Raw genomic sequence first — 20,337 nt, forward strand, 5'->3', positions numbered from 1 at the left:
ATATTTTAAATAATTTTTATACTTTATAGGGTAGTCGAATTTTAAAGCTGGAATTTAGACAATTTAGTGCCCATCTTCTGCCATCGGTTAAACTGAGGACCAGAAACATTGTGATTTGCCTAAGATTTATTATTCATTTCTATTATATATTTATCTAAATGCATCTAAATTTAAATTTAACCATCTCTGTTGATTATTTCTAACAGAGCTTTGGATATAGTAGAATGTCTGACCTAAAATATTACCTTGTAGAAATATTATAACAAGTTCTTAGAAAAAAAATTAAGCACTTAGGAAACCAGAAGAATTTTTCTATTTATAGACCCACCTGGTTATTGTTACCTAGTCTTTAGACATGTCACATAGTATTTCCTTATGTACCTGTAAGTATATACTGGGTACTTGGAAGAACTCCCACATTCATATAATACTGAAGACCTTGCTTAGAGCACTGATTTTAGCTTAAAAATTTTTTTAAATTTATTTTTGAGAGAGAGAGAGACAGAGAGTGAGCAGGAGAGGGGCAGAGAGAGAGAGAGAGAGAGAGAGAGAGAGAGAGACATAGAATCTGAAGCAGGTTCCAGGCTCAGAGCCCGATGCGGGACTCAAACTCACCAACCGTGAGATCATGACCTGAGCGGAAGTCGGACCCTTATCAACTGAGCCACTCAGGCACCCCTTGGCCTTTTTTTTTTTTCCCCAAGCATCCATGTCACCATTAGCATCTTATTACAAGACTCTTAGCTGGAAGATTCAGTAGAAATGCCTGCCTATATAGTGAATGTTTTTATTACTAAACTTGGTGACCTCTCACAAAAACTGATGGGGACCCTCAGCCTCTATTCTTATGTCCCATCTATAACACTTTTTCATCCAGCCTCATCTGAGCATGGGACCTGGAAAAGATAAGAATCATGGTCTCAGTAATCAGTCACTCTGGAGCCCCTGACTGAGCAAAGGCTGCAAAGCCAGGGCCAGTTTCCTTGAGAAACTGTTGTTAGGTTATGGCAGCTGTGAGTCATTCTTTTCCGTCACCACAGCTGGGATTCAACCGGTTCAGCAGGATCATTTTCTCAAGCTGGTATGTGGAAATTGGCCTTAGTGAAATGTGCCTAAACCCCCACCTTCAGGGGTACATTCTGTTTTAGACTGGTTGATAAGTACTATCATTCAGAACTAGTAAGCATAATAAACATTAGTGTTCTTAGTCTCTAAAGTTATGTTTTAGTAGTTAACATTGCAGTTCTGAAGGCAAGCAAAGAGGATAGAATGTTCTATGTAAGCAGCATTCATTGTTGCCATTGTCTTCCTTATGATAGTGTGCCTAATGACAGGGTTTTTGAGGCACTGTTTACCCCTAAAGAAAATCCTGCTAAATTGAAGAGATTTTATGTTTTTAACAGTTTGGATATCAAATTTCATTACAAATTGTGTAAATCAAATTTCATTATAAGTATATGCAAAGCACTTGGTTGATTTACTAAATATATATAATAGACTAAATTAATCATTGTGTTTTATTATTTGGTTAAGCTACTACTTTACATATAATACCTTAAAGTACTTTAAAAATAGATAATATAGATAGATAATAGATAATATTATCCCATCTAAACGTAGGGAAACTGAGACAGAGGTTTAACTAATTGGATGGGACTGACACAGCTTAAGCTTTTCAAGTAGGCTATTTTCATATTTATTACATTTAAAATTGGCATATTTTAGGTGAACTAATATATCCATAAAAATCACAGTTTGGCTTGGTTCCAGCTGAGAAGCCATTGCCAATATGGTTTAATGCACTCTAGAAGTCCTTGCCGTATTTTAAGCTTAATCAGCTGTCACTCCTATGTTTTTTTACACAGGGCCATCCAGAGTAGAGATGTGGCCCAGTTCAGAAATGTTGTAACACAATTGGAAGCTGATTTAGACATTACCAAACGACAGCTAGGGACAGAGCGCTTTGAAAGGTAAGTTTGTCTCTCTGCAGTGTTCAGTCTGGAAGGCACTTTTTTTTAATTTTTTTTTTATTTTTATTTATTTTTTATTTTTTAATATATGAAATTTACTGTCAAATTGGTTTCCATACAACACCCAGTGCTCATCCCAAAAGGTGCCCTCCTCAATACCCATCACCCACCCTGCCCTCCCTCCCACCCCCCATCAACCCTCAGTTTGTTCTCAGTTTTTAACAGTCTCTTATGCTTTGGCTCTCTCCCACTCTAACCTCTTTTTTTTTTTTTTTCTTTCCTTCCCCTCCCCCATGGGTTTCTGTTATGTTTCTCAGGATCCACATAAGAGTGAAACCATATGGTATCTGTCTTTCTCTGTATGGCTTATTTCACTTAGCCTCACACTCTCCAGTTCCATCCATGTTGCTACAAAAGGCCATATTTCATTTTTTCTCATTGCCACGTAGTATTCCATTGTGTATATAAACCACACTTTCTTTATCCATTCATCAGTTGATGGACATTTAGGCTCTTTCCATAATTTGGCTATTGTTGAGAGTGTGGAAGGCACTTTTTAAGATAACAACAAATTTTGATAATTTCATGATGGTTAGCTTTTAAAGTGTGAACTTAACTACAGTTTTATGACACTATTAATAACATCACTGGATATAAAGTTTAAAAGCCCCTTATTTTGCTTTAGGGAGAGGGCCGTGCAAGAACTTCGCCGCCAGAATTACTCAAGTAATGCTTATCATTTGAATACTACCATGAAGCCAAGTACAAAATGTCATTCACCAGAACGTGCTCACCATCGATCTCCTGACCGAGGCCTAGATCGATCATTAGAAGAGTAAGTAATTTAAAGATCCTTTCTTTGGGTACCATATAGCAATACTTGACGGAGTAAGGAAGCTCAAAAACAATCTATCATTAATAGTGCTATTTAAATACAATTACATAGGTAATATAGACATAATATTTATACATAATAATATACATACGTATATAGACATAAAAATAAAGTATTTTGATAATTTTATGTAAATTTGCTAAAATGAAAGATCTCCACTCTATCTAATGTTGACATAAATTATATTTTTAAATCTGATTTTCTTTTTTTTAAAACAAATTTTTTCATATACTTTCATTAATAAAATATTGGTTAATATAGCACCATAAAATACTTATGCTTTAGGAAAGTAGTTTATTTTTCAGAAGAGAGTATTTTAGATATATTCCTATAAGTCACAAATTTTGTAAAAACATTTGTATTTTGATATAAATTCAAACTTATAAGAAATTATAAAAAGAAAATAATGCAGAGAACAGCTATATACCTTTTACCCATACTCGTTGTTAAAATTTTACCCCTTTTACTTTCGATGTGTTTGAGGCAACATATTTGCCGTCTCACGTACTCACACTCTTGCATATATTCCTTCTCTCTCCATATATGCACACACACACACGCACAGTCACGCACACACATGTTTTAAAAACATAAGCAATCTCTCCAGTTCCAAACCATCCTCTCAGGTGTTTTCATTCCCTTTTTCCATTTTGTACGTGTATGTCATTTCCTCTATAGTAAGGACCCTGGCTCAACATCAACATGTTTACTCAACAATATGCACATACCCATTTGCTCAATCCCAGAATGCATCTAAAATAGTTTCAAAATTTCTTCACCTGTGTCCCTACAATAAACAGACCAACTTAAAAGTTCAGGATCCATTTGTAATTCCTGTCTTCATACACTACTTTGCACAAATTTTAAGAGCATATAGTCAAATACTGAGTTGATAAATTACTTGGATTAACTTTTTTCCCCCTCTTTTCCTGTGATTATAGTATACAGTTGAAATAACATTAGATTCATTTATTTCACTTTGCTTTCGTTTTTTCATTTTTCCCCTTCCTAGTTTTTTCCTTGATTTAATTTTATGTTTGAATATGTAGACTAATAGGCTTTTAAAAGTCAAAACTCTGCAAATTCTGTATGCCTTCCATCCCATGTCCCCCATATTCCTTTATGGTCTTATGATAATGACATTCAGGTATATTTTTATTTTTCTTTTCATATGCAAAAGGTAGCATATTATATATGCTTCTTCACACTTTGCTTTTCTCTCTTCTTTTAGAAGTCACTCCATATTAGTTCATAGTGATTTTCCTCATTCTTTTCTATAGCTGCATAGTATTCCTTTGTATGGATATACCATAATTATGCAAACCTTCTACATTTGGACATTTAGGTGGTTTTCAGCAATTTGAAATTACAAATAAAGCTGTAATGAATAATCTTATACAAATGTATTTTCGTAATTGTGGAGGCATATCTTCAGGATAAAATCCTAGAATCAGGATTTCTGGGTCAAGGGGTAAATGTGTTATGTATATAGTTTTCTTAAATAGTGCCAAATTCTCCTCTATAGGGGTTGTACCATTTTGCACTCCCACTAGATATGGGTGAGAGTGCCTGTTTCCCCACAGCCTCACCAGCAGAGTATACTGTCAAGTTCTTGAATTTTTACCAGTATGGTGGGTAAGAAATGGTACTTAAGTGTAGTTTTAATTTGCATTTTTCTTTTTATGAGTGAATTTGAATATCTTTTCATATGTTTAAGGGCTGTTTTAATATCTCTTATTTTTGACTTATCTATTCCTTTGCCCATTTTTCTACTGGAATTTTTTTGTTAAAAATTTTTTTATAAATGTGAGAAATTAGCTCTTTATCAATGATAAATGTTGCAAATATTTTCTTCTACTTTGCCCTTTTTCTTTTGATTTTGCATATACTATTTTTCCCATGGAAAAATGTTTATTTTTATGTAATCAAATTTTTAAATGTATGTTAATGCATCCATATTTCTGTTTATAGTTAGAAAAATCTTTCCTTATACTCAAATAGATAATAGAGGAAATAATGTTTTACATACATATATACATATATATATATATATGTGTGTATATATATATATATGTATATATATATATGGTTTTACTTTTTACATTTAGATTTATGATCCATTTAGAGCCTTTTTTTTTTTTTTTACATGGTACGAAGAATGGATCTAATTTTACCTTTTTCCGAATGACCAACCAGTAGTCCTAAGAAAAGATTTTGCTCCAGTGGTTCAAGTTTCTTTTTAGACTTTCTCTTTTATTCCTTTGGGTCTATTTATGTTCCAGTCCCACGCTACTTTAATTATAGAGCCTTTGTAATATTTTTAGTTTTGGGGGGGCTAGTCTGATGGTTTGCTAGTAAACTGACTCTCCAAGGAAGGCGAGGGAGAAGCCCTGACTTGTAGCATTTGACAGTTTTAGTAGTGTAAATATGCCCACTGTGGGGGCATTCTTTCTTTCTTTCTTTTATTGAAGTGCAGTTGACATACAATGGTATAGTAGTGTCAGGTGTACAACATAGTGATTACACAATTCTATACGTTGCCCAGTTTCAAGCAACCAAGCTGGTTTAACCACGAGCTCACAAAATTCCTGAATATTTACAATCAACTACGAGCCAGCTCCAGCATACCAAAGGGCTAGTGCTTGTAAGAGCTCTTCCTTTTAAGTGTTGACCTATATTTTCTTGTGAGTTTATTTTCCATATGAAATTTGGGGTCAATTTATCTAGTGCCATTTAAAAAAAAAAACCTTGGGATTTTTATTAGAATCACATTAAACTTATAAATTAACTTGTGGAGAAATGACATCTCAATAATGTTGAGATGTCCTAACCAAGAAGAGATATGTCTTTCCATTTGTTCAAACTCACTTTGTGTCATTCAAGAATGACTTGTAGTTTTCTTTATACAGGTTTTGAACATTTCTTGTTAAGTTTATTCCTAATTATTTTATCTTTAGATTTTTCCCTCATTCATTATATCTTCAAATATGCTGTTTTTACATGTAAATTTATCATCATGTTGCCTTGCTAAATTTTTTTATTGTTTCATTAAGTTTTGTCATTGATTTTTTAGAAAATTCCAAGTATATTATCATGTCATCTGCAAAAAGAGATCATTTTGTTTCTTCTTCTCCTATTTTTATCTCTTGAATTGTATTCTCCAGTTCATTGCATTAGCTAGTATCTTCAGAATAGTGATAAATGGTAGTGAAGAAAATGGGCATCTTTGTCTTGATTCTGACCTTAAGTGGGAATACCTCTAGGGTTTGTCAAATAAGTATAAGATGCTGGCTTTAAGATTGAGATGTAAATGTTTTATAATATCCACTCATTTTTATCTTCTCAAGATTATTTTAATTAGGAATGGGTGTTTCTTCAGCATCTATGGAGATAGGGTTTTTCTCTTTAGAACTATTAATATGAGAATTATATTAAAATATTTTCAATATTGAACCATCTTTGAATTTGTGGTATAAACCCTGCTTTGTTTTAGTGTATTCTTAATGTTCACTAATATTTTATTTCAGATTTGTGTATTAATATTTATAAACAACATTGGTCTGAATTTTTTTCTTTGCCCTATCTTACCAAGTTTAGATATCAACGTTATCTTTGCTTCAGAAAAGTAATTGGAGAGTTTTTCATTTACTATGCCTTGAAACAATTTATGTAGTTTGTGATTATCTGATCTCTAAGGATTTGGTTCTTTCTGTTTTGTGGGGTATATACTTCCTTGATAAAATTTTGTTTTTTGTTTTTGGAACTTGTTTTAAACTTTCCCTATATTCTGTTTATCTAAAAATTATCCATTTCCTTTCAGTTTTTGGAACCAATGCTATATCTTATGAATTTAAAAATTTTCTCTGTATCAATAGTTATATGCCATTGTCATTTCTTAATTGTGTATGTGTGCTTCCCTCTCCTATTTCTTGGTTACTTTAGCCAGTGTTTTGTTTACTTTGTTCATTGCTTCAAAGAACCAGCATTTTGACTTACTGATTTATTTTTCTTTATCTTATTAATTTATGGTTTTGCTTGTATTATTTTCTTCCTGTGCTTTTTATTTACTTTGTTGGATTTTTTCCTTAGTATTTTTAAGTTAGGAACTCATTTATTGCCATTCTTTCATTCTTATTGATGTAAATATTTAGGTCTATGAATTTTCCAGTGACCATTGCTTTAAATATATCCCATAGATTCTGATATGTAATATTTTGTTACCATTATTTTTCAGAAATTCTCTAATTTCTATTTGTATTTTCACTTTTACCCAAAAGTTATTTGACGGAAAATCTTTAACCTTCCAATAAGAAGGGCTTTTTGTGTTTGTGTTTCATTTTTTAATTTCTGGCGTTATTTTGTGATTAGAGTATTTTCTATAATATTTCTATTTTGTGTAACTACTGAGACTTTCTTTAAAAATTTTTAAAAAATATTTATTTTTGAGAGAGAGAGACACAAAGTGTGAGTGAGGAAGGGGCAGAGACAGAGGGAGACAGAATCCCAAGCAGGCTTCAGGCTCTGAGCTGTCAGCACAGAGCCCAACACAGGGCCCGAACTTACCAATCGCGAGATCATAACCTCAGCCGAAGTCAGATGCTCAACTGACTGAGCCCCCCAGGCACCCCTATTGATATTTTCTTTGTACTTTACTACATGATAAATTTTTGTGGGTAGCTCATGTGCACTTGAAAAGATATATTCTTTCTTATCAAGGTATATATTTCTAGTATATATATATATATATATATATATATATATATATTTAAAAAATTTACCTTTTTTATTTTATTAGTTCTTTTGTTTTACTAAAAATCTTCAATTATTATTATATTTTTATTTCTTTTTGTATCTCCTATAAATTTTGTTTTATGTAGGTGGTGTACCGCTTTATTTGTTGCATAGATATTATGAACATTATGTGTGTGCACTAATATCCTCATTGTGGGATGTGGATTTTATGAAGTGTACTTTTCTGATACATTTAATTTTTTGGAGGTGGGAGGGGCTTGGTGTCTACCTTGTCTGGTATTAAGAGTTACAAGTAGTTATTGTCTCCATCTGCCTGGCAAACCTTTGTCCATCTCTTTATTTTTAGCTTTTCTGAATCACTGCATTTTAGGTACCTTTCATGTTTATAGCATGGATTTAAGTTTTGCTTTATGGGCTGTTTTGAAATAATGGATGAGTTAAACTTTTTCACATTATTAATATGATTGAAATTTGGTATCAACTCTGTCATGTTATCTTATGATAACTTTGTTCATCATGTGACATTTATTGTATTTTTCAATTTGACTTTTCTTCTTTACTTTTTATAATTTCTTTTGATATTTAAGACATTTGTACTTTATTATAGTAGTCTCCTTTCTATTAATAATTTTAATAGTGCCCTTAATTCCCTTTTTTCTTATTTAACCTTTGCTGGTAGTTTGAATGATATACTTTGACTACCACCTATTATCTAGACAATAGTCAATGTACTTCATTTACTTTCCCCAACCACTGATCTCTCTCCTATCCCTATAGTTTTGCCTTTTCAGTGTTATCATATAAATAAAATCATGTATGTAGCTTCCAATGGCTTTTACTCAGAATCATATATTAGAGATTTATCCAGATTATTGTGTGGATCAGATGTTGTCGTATGTTCCTTTTAACTGCTGAGTTGTATTTCCTTGTATGTTTATGTCACAGTTTTGTTTGCTTTGTTACACTATTTTGAAATGACTACAGTCTCACACATAGTTGCAAAAATAGTACAGATAATCCTTCTTCCCAGCATCCCTAATGGCAATATCTTACAAACCAGGAAATTGATATTGGTACAATATAATTAATTAGTCCATAGGCCTTTTAGATTTCATTCATTTTTACATGCACTCATATGTATGTGTGTGCACGGTTTTTTTACACACCATACATATACCACAATTACAAGCAACATACTGTACTATATTCTCTATCAGCACCAAGGAACTTCCTCCCTTATGATACCTTTTTACGGTCACAAGCCTCCCCTTCTCCGCCCTGACAAACACTAATTTGTTTTCTATATCTTTAATTCTGTCATTTTGATAATGTTATATAAATGGAATTACACACAGTATGTAACTTTTTGAGATTGGGTTTTTTCATTTAGCACAATGCCCATGAGATCGATCCAAGTTGTTGTATTTATCAATAGTTCATTTCTTTTTATTGTTGAATATTATTCCATGATAGCGATGTACCACAGTTTGCGAAAGCTGAATGAAAAAAATACATTGTATATGTTTTCCTTCACAGAGGCTGGGGAAAAAAAAACCTTAAGAATTGCCAAAGTAATGTTAGAATACATTTTTTATACATGGGTGAAATCATTGAGTTAAAAATATTAATCTGCATAATTTTTTTCTCTTTCATAGGAATCTTTGCTATAGAGATTTCTGACATGCGAAAAGATTCTTCACATCCTTGGGAAAGGTCAAAGTTACAAACGTTTTTTTTGCTATATGATTGCATTTATCTTTTGAATGCTTGACAATGTTAAATGTATTTATTAACTTTGTGCCTCTGAATCTGTGTTCTCATGTGCCATATCGCGGTGGTCCAAAATGATGTATAGAAACAAAAATGCATATGGCTCTTTCTATCCATGCAGTAATAGTGAGTGTAAAATCTGCTTACTTCACTATTGAACACTGTTATGTTAACTATCCGGAGTAAATAAAGAAGCTTATAAAAAGAGGGAAAAGTGTTTTTACAAAACTGATTTCCTTTCCTTTCTTGATATCTCAAATAATTGGTTGGTTAAATTTTTTCTTTGTGATTTGTGCTTTCATGGCTGGTGAAGTTGTGCCAAAATAGGCACAGTTTACCAATACTGGCCTGGGACCCAATATTCCATTTTGGAACCAACCTGACATAAATTCCAGGCCATAATCTGATTTCAAAGCAGCAGATAGTAGGAGTGTGTCAGAGTTTTAAAATCCATAGTATTGTACCACTAATTAACATACATTTTCTGCAATTGTGTTTATCTCTACTATTTTTAGAAAGGTAGGTGATGCTATATTTGTCAAGAATGTAAGATTTTTAAAAAATGTGTGTTTTAATAAGTTTTCTTTAAAACATTAAAGTACTGCAATCAACTTAATTGCCATTTTATTTTTTATTTTTTTGCCTATGGCAGGTGTCTATAATGTAGAGTAATAAGTTTAATGATATTTTCCTATTTCTCCTAAAATCTCCTAAATCTCATCTTTTCTCTCCATAGGCTTTGGCTTCATGTTGATATTAAAGCCTGGACAGTACTGTATTTTACATTTGATATAAGCTATTTGTATTCTTGCCATTTTAATAAAAAAAAACCCTAAGTCCTATCATTAATAATAGTCTTATGAAGTAGACAATTTCTCATTTTACATAGCAACTATGCAGTATCATTGCAGTAGGATAGTGTCCTGATCTAGGTCTTGTCTAATAATTAGCACAGTGATATTTTACTATAAATTCATGCTACATATTAATTTTAGTTTGATTTTTGAAAACTTTGAGGTTTATTCATCTAGTTCAAGACAATCATTATAGATTGGTTTTAAAAATTGAATAATTTAAAATAAGATGCCCTTTTGGGGAGCGTGGGTGGCTTAGTCAGTTAAGCATCCCGCTCTCAACTTAAGCTGGGGTCATGATCTCACAGTTCATGGGTTTGAGCCCCACATCGGGTTCTTCTCTGGCAGTGCAGAGACTGCTTGGGATTCTCTCTCTCTCTCGCTCGCACTCTCTCTCTGCCTATCCCCCTCTCACGTGTTCTGTCACTCTCTCAAAATAAATAAACTTAAAAAAAATAAGATGCCCTTTTATAAACATTTTAGAGAATAATACATAAAAAGTTTTTCTTGCTAATATTAATATGCTGATAAATGTAAAAATTAACGTTTACCAGGTGATGCAATGACCTAAGCACTAGGTTACCACAACATTAATTTTAGTTTATGTACCTTCTAGAAAAGCTGACAAGGAGCTGAGTGTCGCCTGTCATTTGCACTTAATATATGTTGTATGTGGAGGGCAGTATGTGGGGAGGGGAACATGAGAGAGTAGGAATGAAGTATGAGAGAAAATATTTTCATACTTGATTAGAAGTATACTGTAGTTAACTTGTCCCATTAATTACAGAATATTTAAAGGAAAATTATATAGTGAATATAATGGGGTAAACATTATCCAAAGTTTGGGAAACAGCAACTATATTCTTTGTTAAAACTCAAAGAAAGGATTTTTTCTTATGGTAATATTTTAAGAACACATATCCTTTTAAATGAGATTCAAACCACTTGAGATAAGTACATAACAGCCAATTGATATGGTAGAGACTGTCTAAAGCAATAAAATACACAATGCAAAAACTATACAGACATATTCTTTTCTTGATGATAAAGAAATCTGAAAAAGAGCTCTCAGCTTTGAAATGTCATTTTCAATACAAAACATCCACTCTTGCTGAAGTAAGGGTGTTTTGAAAGAAGATTGTTAACGCTTTGAGTTAAATATCTCATAGGTGCTGGGTCTTAATGCCCCTAAACTAAGTTCCAGCAATGTCTCCCCCTTGCATTCTTTGCCATTGTTTCCCCTGGTAGAGTGTCACCAGGTACCATGTCAGATTCCTGAGCCCGGAGCCCACATGCCACCTCAGGTCAGTCCCTTCCCCTCTCATTCCACATTCACTCAACTTAAATATTAATTGCTACTACACAATACTGCTGAAAGAAATTAAAGAAGACATAAATAAGTGAAAAGACATCTCATAATCCTAGATTAGAAGGCTTAATATTGTTAAGATGGCAATATTCTCCCAAACCATCTTCAGATTAAACATAATTCTTATCAAAATACCAATGGAGGGGTTTTTTTGCAGAAATGGAAAAGCCAATCCTAAAATTTATATGGAATTGCAAGGGACTCAGAATAGCCTAAACAATCTTGAAACAGAAGAACAAAGTTGGAGGATACACATTTTCTGGTTACAAAAAGTTACTACAAAGCTGCAGTAATCAAAATAGTGTAGTACCAGCATAAGGATAGACATATGGATGAATGGAATAGAATTGAAAGTCCAGAAATAAACCCATACATTGATTTTTGACGAAGGTGCCAAGACCATTCAATGGAGAAAGAACAGTCTCTTCAGTAGTGATGTTGGGACAACTGGATAACCACAGGCAAAAGAATGAAGTTAGACCCTTACACACCACATGCAAAAATCAACTCAAAATGGGTTATATATCTAAATACAAGTGCTAAAACTATAAAACTCTTTGAGGAAAACATAGAGGCAAATCTTCACAAACTTGGATTTTGCAATGGTTTTTTACATATGACTTAAATGACAAGCAACAACATGAATAGATAAATTGGACTTCATCAGAATTAAAAATATTTGTGCATCAAAAGACACTATCAAGAAAGTGAAAGAGCACACCTGGGTGGCTCAGTAGGTTAAGCATCCGACTTTGGCTCAGGTCATGATCTCACTGTTTGTGTATTCAAGTCCCATGTCAGGCTCTGTGTTGACAACTCAGAGCTTGGAGCCTGCTTCAGATTCTGTGTCTCCCTCTCTCTCTGCCCCTTCCTGGCTAGTGCTCTCTCTCTCTCTCTCTTTCTCTCTCTCTCTGTCTCTGTCTCTAAAAAGTAAATAAACATTAAAAAAAAAAGGAAAGTGAAAGATAACCCAAATAATAGGAGAAAATATTTGCAAATCATGTATCTGATAAGGGTGTTAGTATCCAGAAAAATAAACAATTTTTACAGCCTAACAACAAAAAAAACTCAATTTAAAAATGGGCAAAGGACTTGAATAGGCATTTCTCCAAAGAAGGTAAAGTCAATATGTAGATGAAAAAAGATACTCAACCTCATTAGTAATTAGGAAAATGGAAATTAAAACTACAAAACAAATCACTTCACATGCACTATGATGGCTATATAGAAAAGATAGACAATAACCAATATCAGTTAGAATGTGGAGAAATTGAAACTCATTGATGGTGGAAATATAAAGTGGTACAGCCACTGTGGAAAACAGTTTGACAGTTCCTCAATAAATTCAACATAGAACTACCATATGACCGAGCAATTCAACTCCTAGGTATGTATCCAAAGAATTAAAAAAGTATTCAAACAAAAATTTGTGCATGAATATTTATAGCAGCTCTAATTCACAATTAGCAAAAGATGGAAACAACCCAAATGTCCAACTGATGAATGAATAAACAGAATGTGATGTATCCCTACAATAGAATATTACTCAGCCATAAATATGAATGAATTACTCATACATGGTACAACATGGATAGCCCTTGAAAACTAAGTAAAAGAATCCAGACATAAAACTACATATTTTAAGATTTCATTCATATGAAATATCCACAATAGGCAAATCCAGAGAGACAGCAGATTAGTGACTGTCAAAGGACAATGGGGAAGGACTGCTTTGTGGGTACAGGGTTTCTGTTTAAGGTGATAAACAAGTTTTAGAACAGATAATGGTAATGGTTGCCCAACATTGTAAATGTACTTAATGCCACTGAATTGTACAATTTTAAATGGTTAAAATGGTAAATATTAAATGTATTTACCACAATAAAAAAGTCGTTTCCTCAAGGTTTCTCTGACTCCTAACATTGGTCTAACTGGCTCAGATTCTCCTGTAAAAACATCCAATATTTCTCCTTTTCTCCTTTAACTGTCCTTTAAAGGACAGTTGTAATTAATTGTATAATTATTTGTCTATTATCTGTCTTTCCTTCTGTACTATAAGATACATCAAGGCAAGGGATGGTATCTACCTTCACCACTATATCTGCTAGGGTGTAGCACAATGTTTGACACATACTAGGTATTCTGTAAATTCTTCTGGAACAAATAAAGGAATGAATTATCCTCAATTCCTAGCAAGTCTGTCTCCTAAATATCTATGGAATAAATCTACTTTTCTCTCTTCTCACTGTAATTCAGACCATAATAAACTCTAAGTCTAGAATAATGGAACAGCTTCCTAATTTAATCTCTCTTGTTTCAGCCATACTTCCATTTAATCCATTCTCCACACTGTCATCAAAGAAATAGTTTTAAAACACAAATACAATCACATTCCTCTCCACACATATACCTGATGAGTACCAGATTTGCCTTTAGACTAAAGTCCAAGCTCTTTAACATTGCCTTCATAGGTCTCTCTGATTTGGTTCTTCTTTTTTTAATCTCTTGAATGTCATATCTCACTCTTTCTACCCTACACTGATATATTACTCTGAATTACTTTCAGCACTTGGAACTGTTTACGCTTTTTTATCTCTTGACCTTTGCACATGCTCTTTCCTCTGCCTGGATTGCTCATTTTCTTTCTCTCCCATTTCCCCCCTCAGCCTGGAAAATTCTTGTTTGGTTTAACATTGTGTCCACAGCACCTATCATAGTGCCTGGCACATAATATGTGCTTATCAAATAGTTGCTTTAGAAAATGAAAGTCTAACTGGATTTCTTGTCTAACTTCTATTTGTTATTAATTTTACTTATCCTTTGTGCTCCATTGCATTCTTATTGTGTGGTCTTCTTTGTATGTTATACCTGCTAAGACTGTGAGCTCCATGAAGGCAAGGAGAATAGTCTGATTTATTTATCATGGTACAGACTATGCTAGACTTATGGTGGCTTCCAGCTAATATATATTTTACTGAAAGAATATAGAGTATAGGTAGTTAAGATCATAGGTTCTAGACCCCCACTGCTTGACTTTACATCATGTCTCCACTTACTAGCTGTGTACTTGGGTAAGTTAAACTTAAGCTCTCTAAACTTTATTTCCCTTATTTGTAAAAGATATGTTTATAATAGTACCCAACTTAAGATAGTTATGTGGATTAACTGAGATAATAATATATCTCGAGTCTTAATATGTCTCAGTATAATGTCAGACAATATAGTAGGTGGTCAGTAGATGTTTTTATTATTTGTTGAATTAATAAAGAAATCTATAGGTTTGAGACTCAAGAGAGAAAACTTGGCTAGAGGAAAAGATTTGGTAGTTCTCAGCAGGTATGCAATATGAGATCAAACAAATGAAAAACAAGGTAGGGGAAACAAAAAGTAGTTCAGGAAGAGAAAGATTAACTATAGCTTACCAGATGGCTTAGTTGTAAATACTACTTCACAGTCATAACAATGTGAGCACTGAATATAAATCTAAGAAAAATTATAAAATTAATGAGAGGATGAAGGAATGGGAAAGAAGCAACGTGTGATAAAAGGCTGAGAAGGAACTAAAGCTACATTTTCTTCTTTCATAGTGATAAGTCAATAGATATGCCTAAAACTGAAAAATCAAGAAATAGCAATATAAGTATGTTATTTAATGATAAGGATACCTAAGCAATCAGCTAAAGAGGTAAAAATGATTGTTTTTTGGAGGGAGAAATGTAGAGGTGAGAATGAGGCTGGCTGAAGACTTACTAACCTTGAAGAACTGTTTGAATCTTTTATAATATTGATTAAAATCAAAACAAAAATGCATAAAGATTAACTTTTTCTATTCTTTTGGTTTATAAGAGAAGACGAAAGATGGGTCAATAGTTAGAAGGCTTTTGAAGTCTTCTCTAACCCCATCAGCTCTCAATTATTTTACTCTTCTCTGACATCCTACTAAAATGCTTACCTTTTTAGGCATGTATCATGCAATGCCTTGTATTACACATATTTGTGTTCATGTACTCGTTTTCTAATAGACTTTGGATATTTTGAGGTGAAAGAATATATTTTTACCCAATTATATCTTTATCCCCAGACTTCTCCTTCATACATACATGACAGGTAGTCTTTATATGTATGTTGAATGGATGAAAGTATATTTAACTGTGTCCCCACTTTATGTGTTTTTGCTTTGTTTCATCAGATATATTTGGACTCAGTTTTTAATTTTTTTCATCTCTCACCATACTGAAAATGTAAGTGGTTATTTATGAATGCTAAGATGATTAAAAGATCTCTAAATTTTGAACAAGATAACTGAATTTATTAGCATACTAAAACTAGTTTTCCAAAACAACCTACATTATTCTAATGTTCTAGAGAAATAAAGTACATTTATATCTTTTATAGCTTTACAGCACTCTATTTCATTATCTTCATGTACTTCATAAATGTTCTTTCCCTTACTTGTACACATTGGGGCCTATTTATGGTGTTCTCTGGTAATAAGAATATATACATTTTGTTCCTGTCCCTCAAAACATTTCCTTTGAGTCAAAACTCCAGTTCTTCCCTCTCTCTGTCTTCCTTTTAATGGCTTTATTGAGATATAATTCACATGCCTATAATTCACCTATTTAAAGTATTTAACTCAATTGTTTTTAGTATATTCACAGAGTTGTGCAACCATCACCACAGTCTATTTTAATTTTTTTTTAACGTTTATTTATTTTTGAGACAGAGAGAGACAGAGCATGAACAGGGGAGGGTCAGAGAGAGACGGAGACACAGAATCTGAAACAGGCTCCAGGCTCTGAGCGGTCAGCACAGAGCCCTACGCCGGGCTTGAACTCACAGACCGTGAGATCATGACCTGAGCTGAAGTCAGACGCTTAACCGACCAAGCCACCCAGGCGCCCCCACCACAGTCTAATTTTAGAACATTTTTGTCATTCCAAAAGAAAAAACATACCCCTTAGCCACTCACCCTCCATTCCCCTCTACACACTCAACCCCTTACCTTAGGCAACCACTAATCATATTCTGTTTCTCTTCTTTGCCTATTCTGGCCATTTCACATAAAAAGAACCATACAACATGTGGTCTTTTGTGATTGGCTTCTTTAATGTAACATAATGTTTTCAAGGGGTTTCTATTTTATAACAGGTATTGGTACTTCATTTTATAGTAAATTATATTGCATTATATGGATATACTGCATCTTATTTATCCATTTAGAGGCTGATGAGCATTTGGATTCTTTCCACCTTTTGGCTATTATGAATAACCATTTACATACAAGTCTTTGTATGGATATATCTTTTCTAAATGTACCTAGGAGTGAATTTCCTGGGTCATATAGTAATATTTTTAGGAACTTCCAATGTGTTTTCCAAACAGCAAATTGACTTGGATTCCTTGTTGAAAATAAACTGGCCATAAATATGAGTTTATTTGTGGACTCTCAGTTCTGTTCTATTGACCTACATGTCTCTGTTTACGCCAGTACCAGTCTATCTTGATTACTACAACTTCGTAGTAAATTTTGAAACCAGGAAGTATGGTTTCCTTCAACTTTGTTTTTCTTTTTCAATATAAACAATAAAACATTTAGCTACTCTGAGTGGCTTGCATTTCTATATGAATTTAGGATCCATTTGTCAATGTCTACAAAAAGGCAGCTGGTTTTGATCGGAAGTGCACTGAATCTATTCAGACTAATTCAGGGAATATAGCCTTCTTAACAATATTGAGTCTTCTGACCCATGAATGTGTGATATGGGATATGTTTTTATTTATTTAGGTCTTTTTTGATTTCTTTAGATAATATTTTATAGTTTTCATTGCATCTCTTTTGATAAATTTATTTCAAAGTGTTTTATTCTTTTATATGCTATTGTTCAGTTATTTTTCAATCTTATTTTCAGATTATGTATTGCTATTATATAGAAATATAACTGATATTTATATAATGATCTTAAATCCTGCAACCTTGCTGAACTTTTGATCTAAAATGTTTTTAGTGCACTCCTTAGGACTTTCTGGATATAATATCATGTCATCTGCAAATAGAGTTTTACTTCTTCCTTTTCAATATGGAAGTTTTTTGTTTGTTTGTTTTATTTGTTTTGTTTTGTTTTTTAGTCTGTTTCCCTGGTTAGAATCTTCAGTAAAATGTTGAATACAAGTGATGAGAGAAGATATCCTTGTTTTGTTCCGGATTTAAGAGTAACAGTATGTAGTCACAGTAAGTGTTGTTAGCTGTGGGTTTGTCATAAGTGCCCTTTGTCACATTGAGGAAGTTCCCTTTTATTCCTATTTTGCTCCTTTTTTTTTTCATGAAAAAGTGTCCTTTTACTTTTACTTTCCTTTTACTTTCATTCTATCTTTGAATCTAAAATGTATATTTTGTAGACAACATATAGTTGGATCTTGTTTCCACCCCCCCACCCCCCGGCCTGGTCTATCACTGCCTTTTGATTAGATTGTTTAACATTCACATTTAATGTTATTATTGGTATGGTTAGATTTACCCCTACTGCTTAACTTTTTGTTTTCTATACATCTCATGTCTTCTTTTTCTGTTGCCATTTTAGTGTCTTCTTTTGTATTAAGTGAATATTTTCTAATATAACATTTTAATTGATGTAGTGACTTTTTAGCCCTAATTTTGAGTTATTTCCTTAGTGATTGTTCTATACACTATAATGTAGATCTTAACTTATTGGAAACTACTTCATATCTTTATTAACTTAATTACAATGATATATGAAAATGTTACTCCTATATAGCTCTATTCTCTCCCTTTTGTCTGTATGTGTGTATATAAATAATAAGTATAAGATATATATTTTATTTATTTATAAAATGCAATATTACACTGTTATAGGTACTTCATGTAATTTTATATTTTTTAAAAAGCTTAGAGAAGAAAAGAGAGAATAAGTATACAGAGAGAGTTAAAAAATATATTTGCCTTCTTATTTGCCATTTTTAGTTCTTCATTTCTTCTTGTGAATTCAAATTACCAACTGGTTTTATTTCCTTATGCCAATATAGTTCTGTTACCACAAATCCCCCTTGTGATGTTGCTGTCAAATGAATTACATTTCTATATAGGCCCATTAGTATAATTATATACATATTGTTTTATATAATTGTTCATAAAAATTATTTATTTTTAAAATTGTGATAAAATACAGATAACAATATTTAATGTCTTACCCATTTTAAATGTACAGTTCAGTGGTATTAAATACTTTCATATTGTTGTGCAGCCATCACTATCATCTTCAGAACTCTTCATTTTGTAAAACTGAAACTCTGTGCACATTAAACAATAATTCCCCATTCCCCCTTTCTCCAGCCCTTGATGACTACCATTAAACTTTTTGTCTCTCTGAATTTGATTACCCTAGATACTTTGTATAAGCTGAATTATGCAATATTCGTCCCTTTGTACCTGGCTTATTTACTTAGCATAATGTCCTGAAGATTCATATATGTTGTAGTCTGTGTCAGAATTTTCTTCTTTTTAAGGTTGGATAATAGTCCATTGTATGTATATACCAAATTTTGTTTATCCATTTATCCATTGATGGACGTTTGCATTGCTTCTGTCTTTCGGCTGTTGGGAATAATGCTGCTATGAACATGTGTGTACAAATATCTCTTTGAAACCCTCCTTTCAAGTCTTTTGTGAACATACATAAAAGTGGAATTACTAGATCATATGATATTCTACTTTCAATTTATTGAGGAGCTGCCATAATGCTTTCTCTAGCTGCTGAACCATCTTATATTCCCCCCAAAAGCAAAAGGTTCCAATTTCTTTATGGCCTTACCAACACTTGTTATATTCTGGGGTTAACTGGAATGTCTTTATTTCACTTCTATTTCTGAGAGATAGTTTTGCTGGGTATAGAAATCTTGAATGACAAGTTATTTTGCCTGGCATTTTGCATGTCATCCTACTGCTTTCTGGCCTGTATTGTTTCTCATGATAAATCAGCTGTCAGTCTTTTGGAATTCTCTTAGAATAGTTGAGAAGTCAGCTGTTAATCTTATTAAGGTACATACTGAGTGGTTTTTCTCTTGCTCCTTTCAAATTTTTTGTTTTGTTTTGTTTTTAGTTTCAACATCTTGAGTATGATATGTCTGGGTATTGATATTTTTGTGTTTATCCTACTTGCAGTTTGTTGTGCTTGTTAGATGTGTAGGTTAATATTATGTCAAATTTGTGACTTTTCAGCCATTTTTTCTGGAGGTATATTTCCTGCTTCTTTCTCTCCTGTTCTCTGTATTCCCAGTACATGTATATTGCTGAGTTTAATAGTGTCTTACATTTCTCTGACGCTCTGTTCATTTTTCTTCATTTTTTTTTTCTTTTTGGCCTTCAGATTGCATACCCAAATTCATGGATGATAGTTTGTAATTTCTTTGGAATGTGGTTAGAGAGTGCATCTTTATTACTTTTAGTTGAGGTGGGCAGATATTTCATTTTGGTTTTGATTTGCAATTCCCTCATGATTAGTGATGTTGAGCACCTTTTTATGCAGCTATTGGCCATGTGTATGCCTTCTTTGGTAAAATATCTATTCAGATCCTCTGCCCATATTGTATTTGGGCCAGGTTGCCTTTTTCCATTTGGTAGGTTGCCTTTTTATTCTGTTAAAGGTTTCCTTTTCTGTGCAGAAGCTTTTTGTGTTTTAAATTTTTGTTGCTATACATAGAGGAAATTTT

The 20,337-nt window shown here is 32.8% G+C and overlaps 1 protein-coding gene across 7 annotated transcripts in view; it reads left to right on the forward strand.

The window, feature by feature from the left end:
- The window catches only part of TSGA10 (testis specific 10), a 159,670-nt gene extending 149,448 nt beyond the window's left edge, over positions 1 to 10,222 (forward strand). For 6 of the 7 annotated variants that reach the window (XM_049651370.1, XM_049651368.1, XM_049651371.1 and 3 more), the window contains 3 exons: positions 1,866 to 1,970; positions 2,656 to 2,805; positions 9,273 to 9,594. In XM_049651370.1, the coding sequence (XP_049507327.1) occupies positions 1,866 to 1,970; positions 2,656 to 2,805; positions 9,273 to 9,297 (280 nt within the window). In that variant the 3' untranslated portion in view covers positions 9,298 to 9,594. Of the gene's footprint in view, positions 1 to 1,865; positions 1,971 to 2,655; positions 2,806 to 9,272; positions 9,595 to 10,123 lie in introns of those variants that run through there. The other variant, XM_049651369.1, reaches the window with a different exon arrangement.
- Positions 10,223 to 20,337: the final 10,115 nt, after the last annotated feature.

This window comes from Panthera uncia (assembly GCF_023721935.1).
Source record: "Panthera uncia isolate 11264 chromosome A3 unlocalized genomic scaffold, Puncia_PCG_1.0 HiC_scaffold_11, whole genome shotgun sequence".
Lineage (NCBI taxonomy): Eukaryota > Metazoa > Chordata > Mammalia > Carnivora > Felidae > Panthera > Panthera uncia.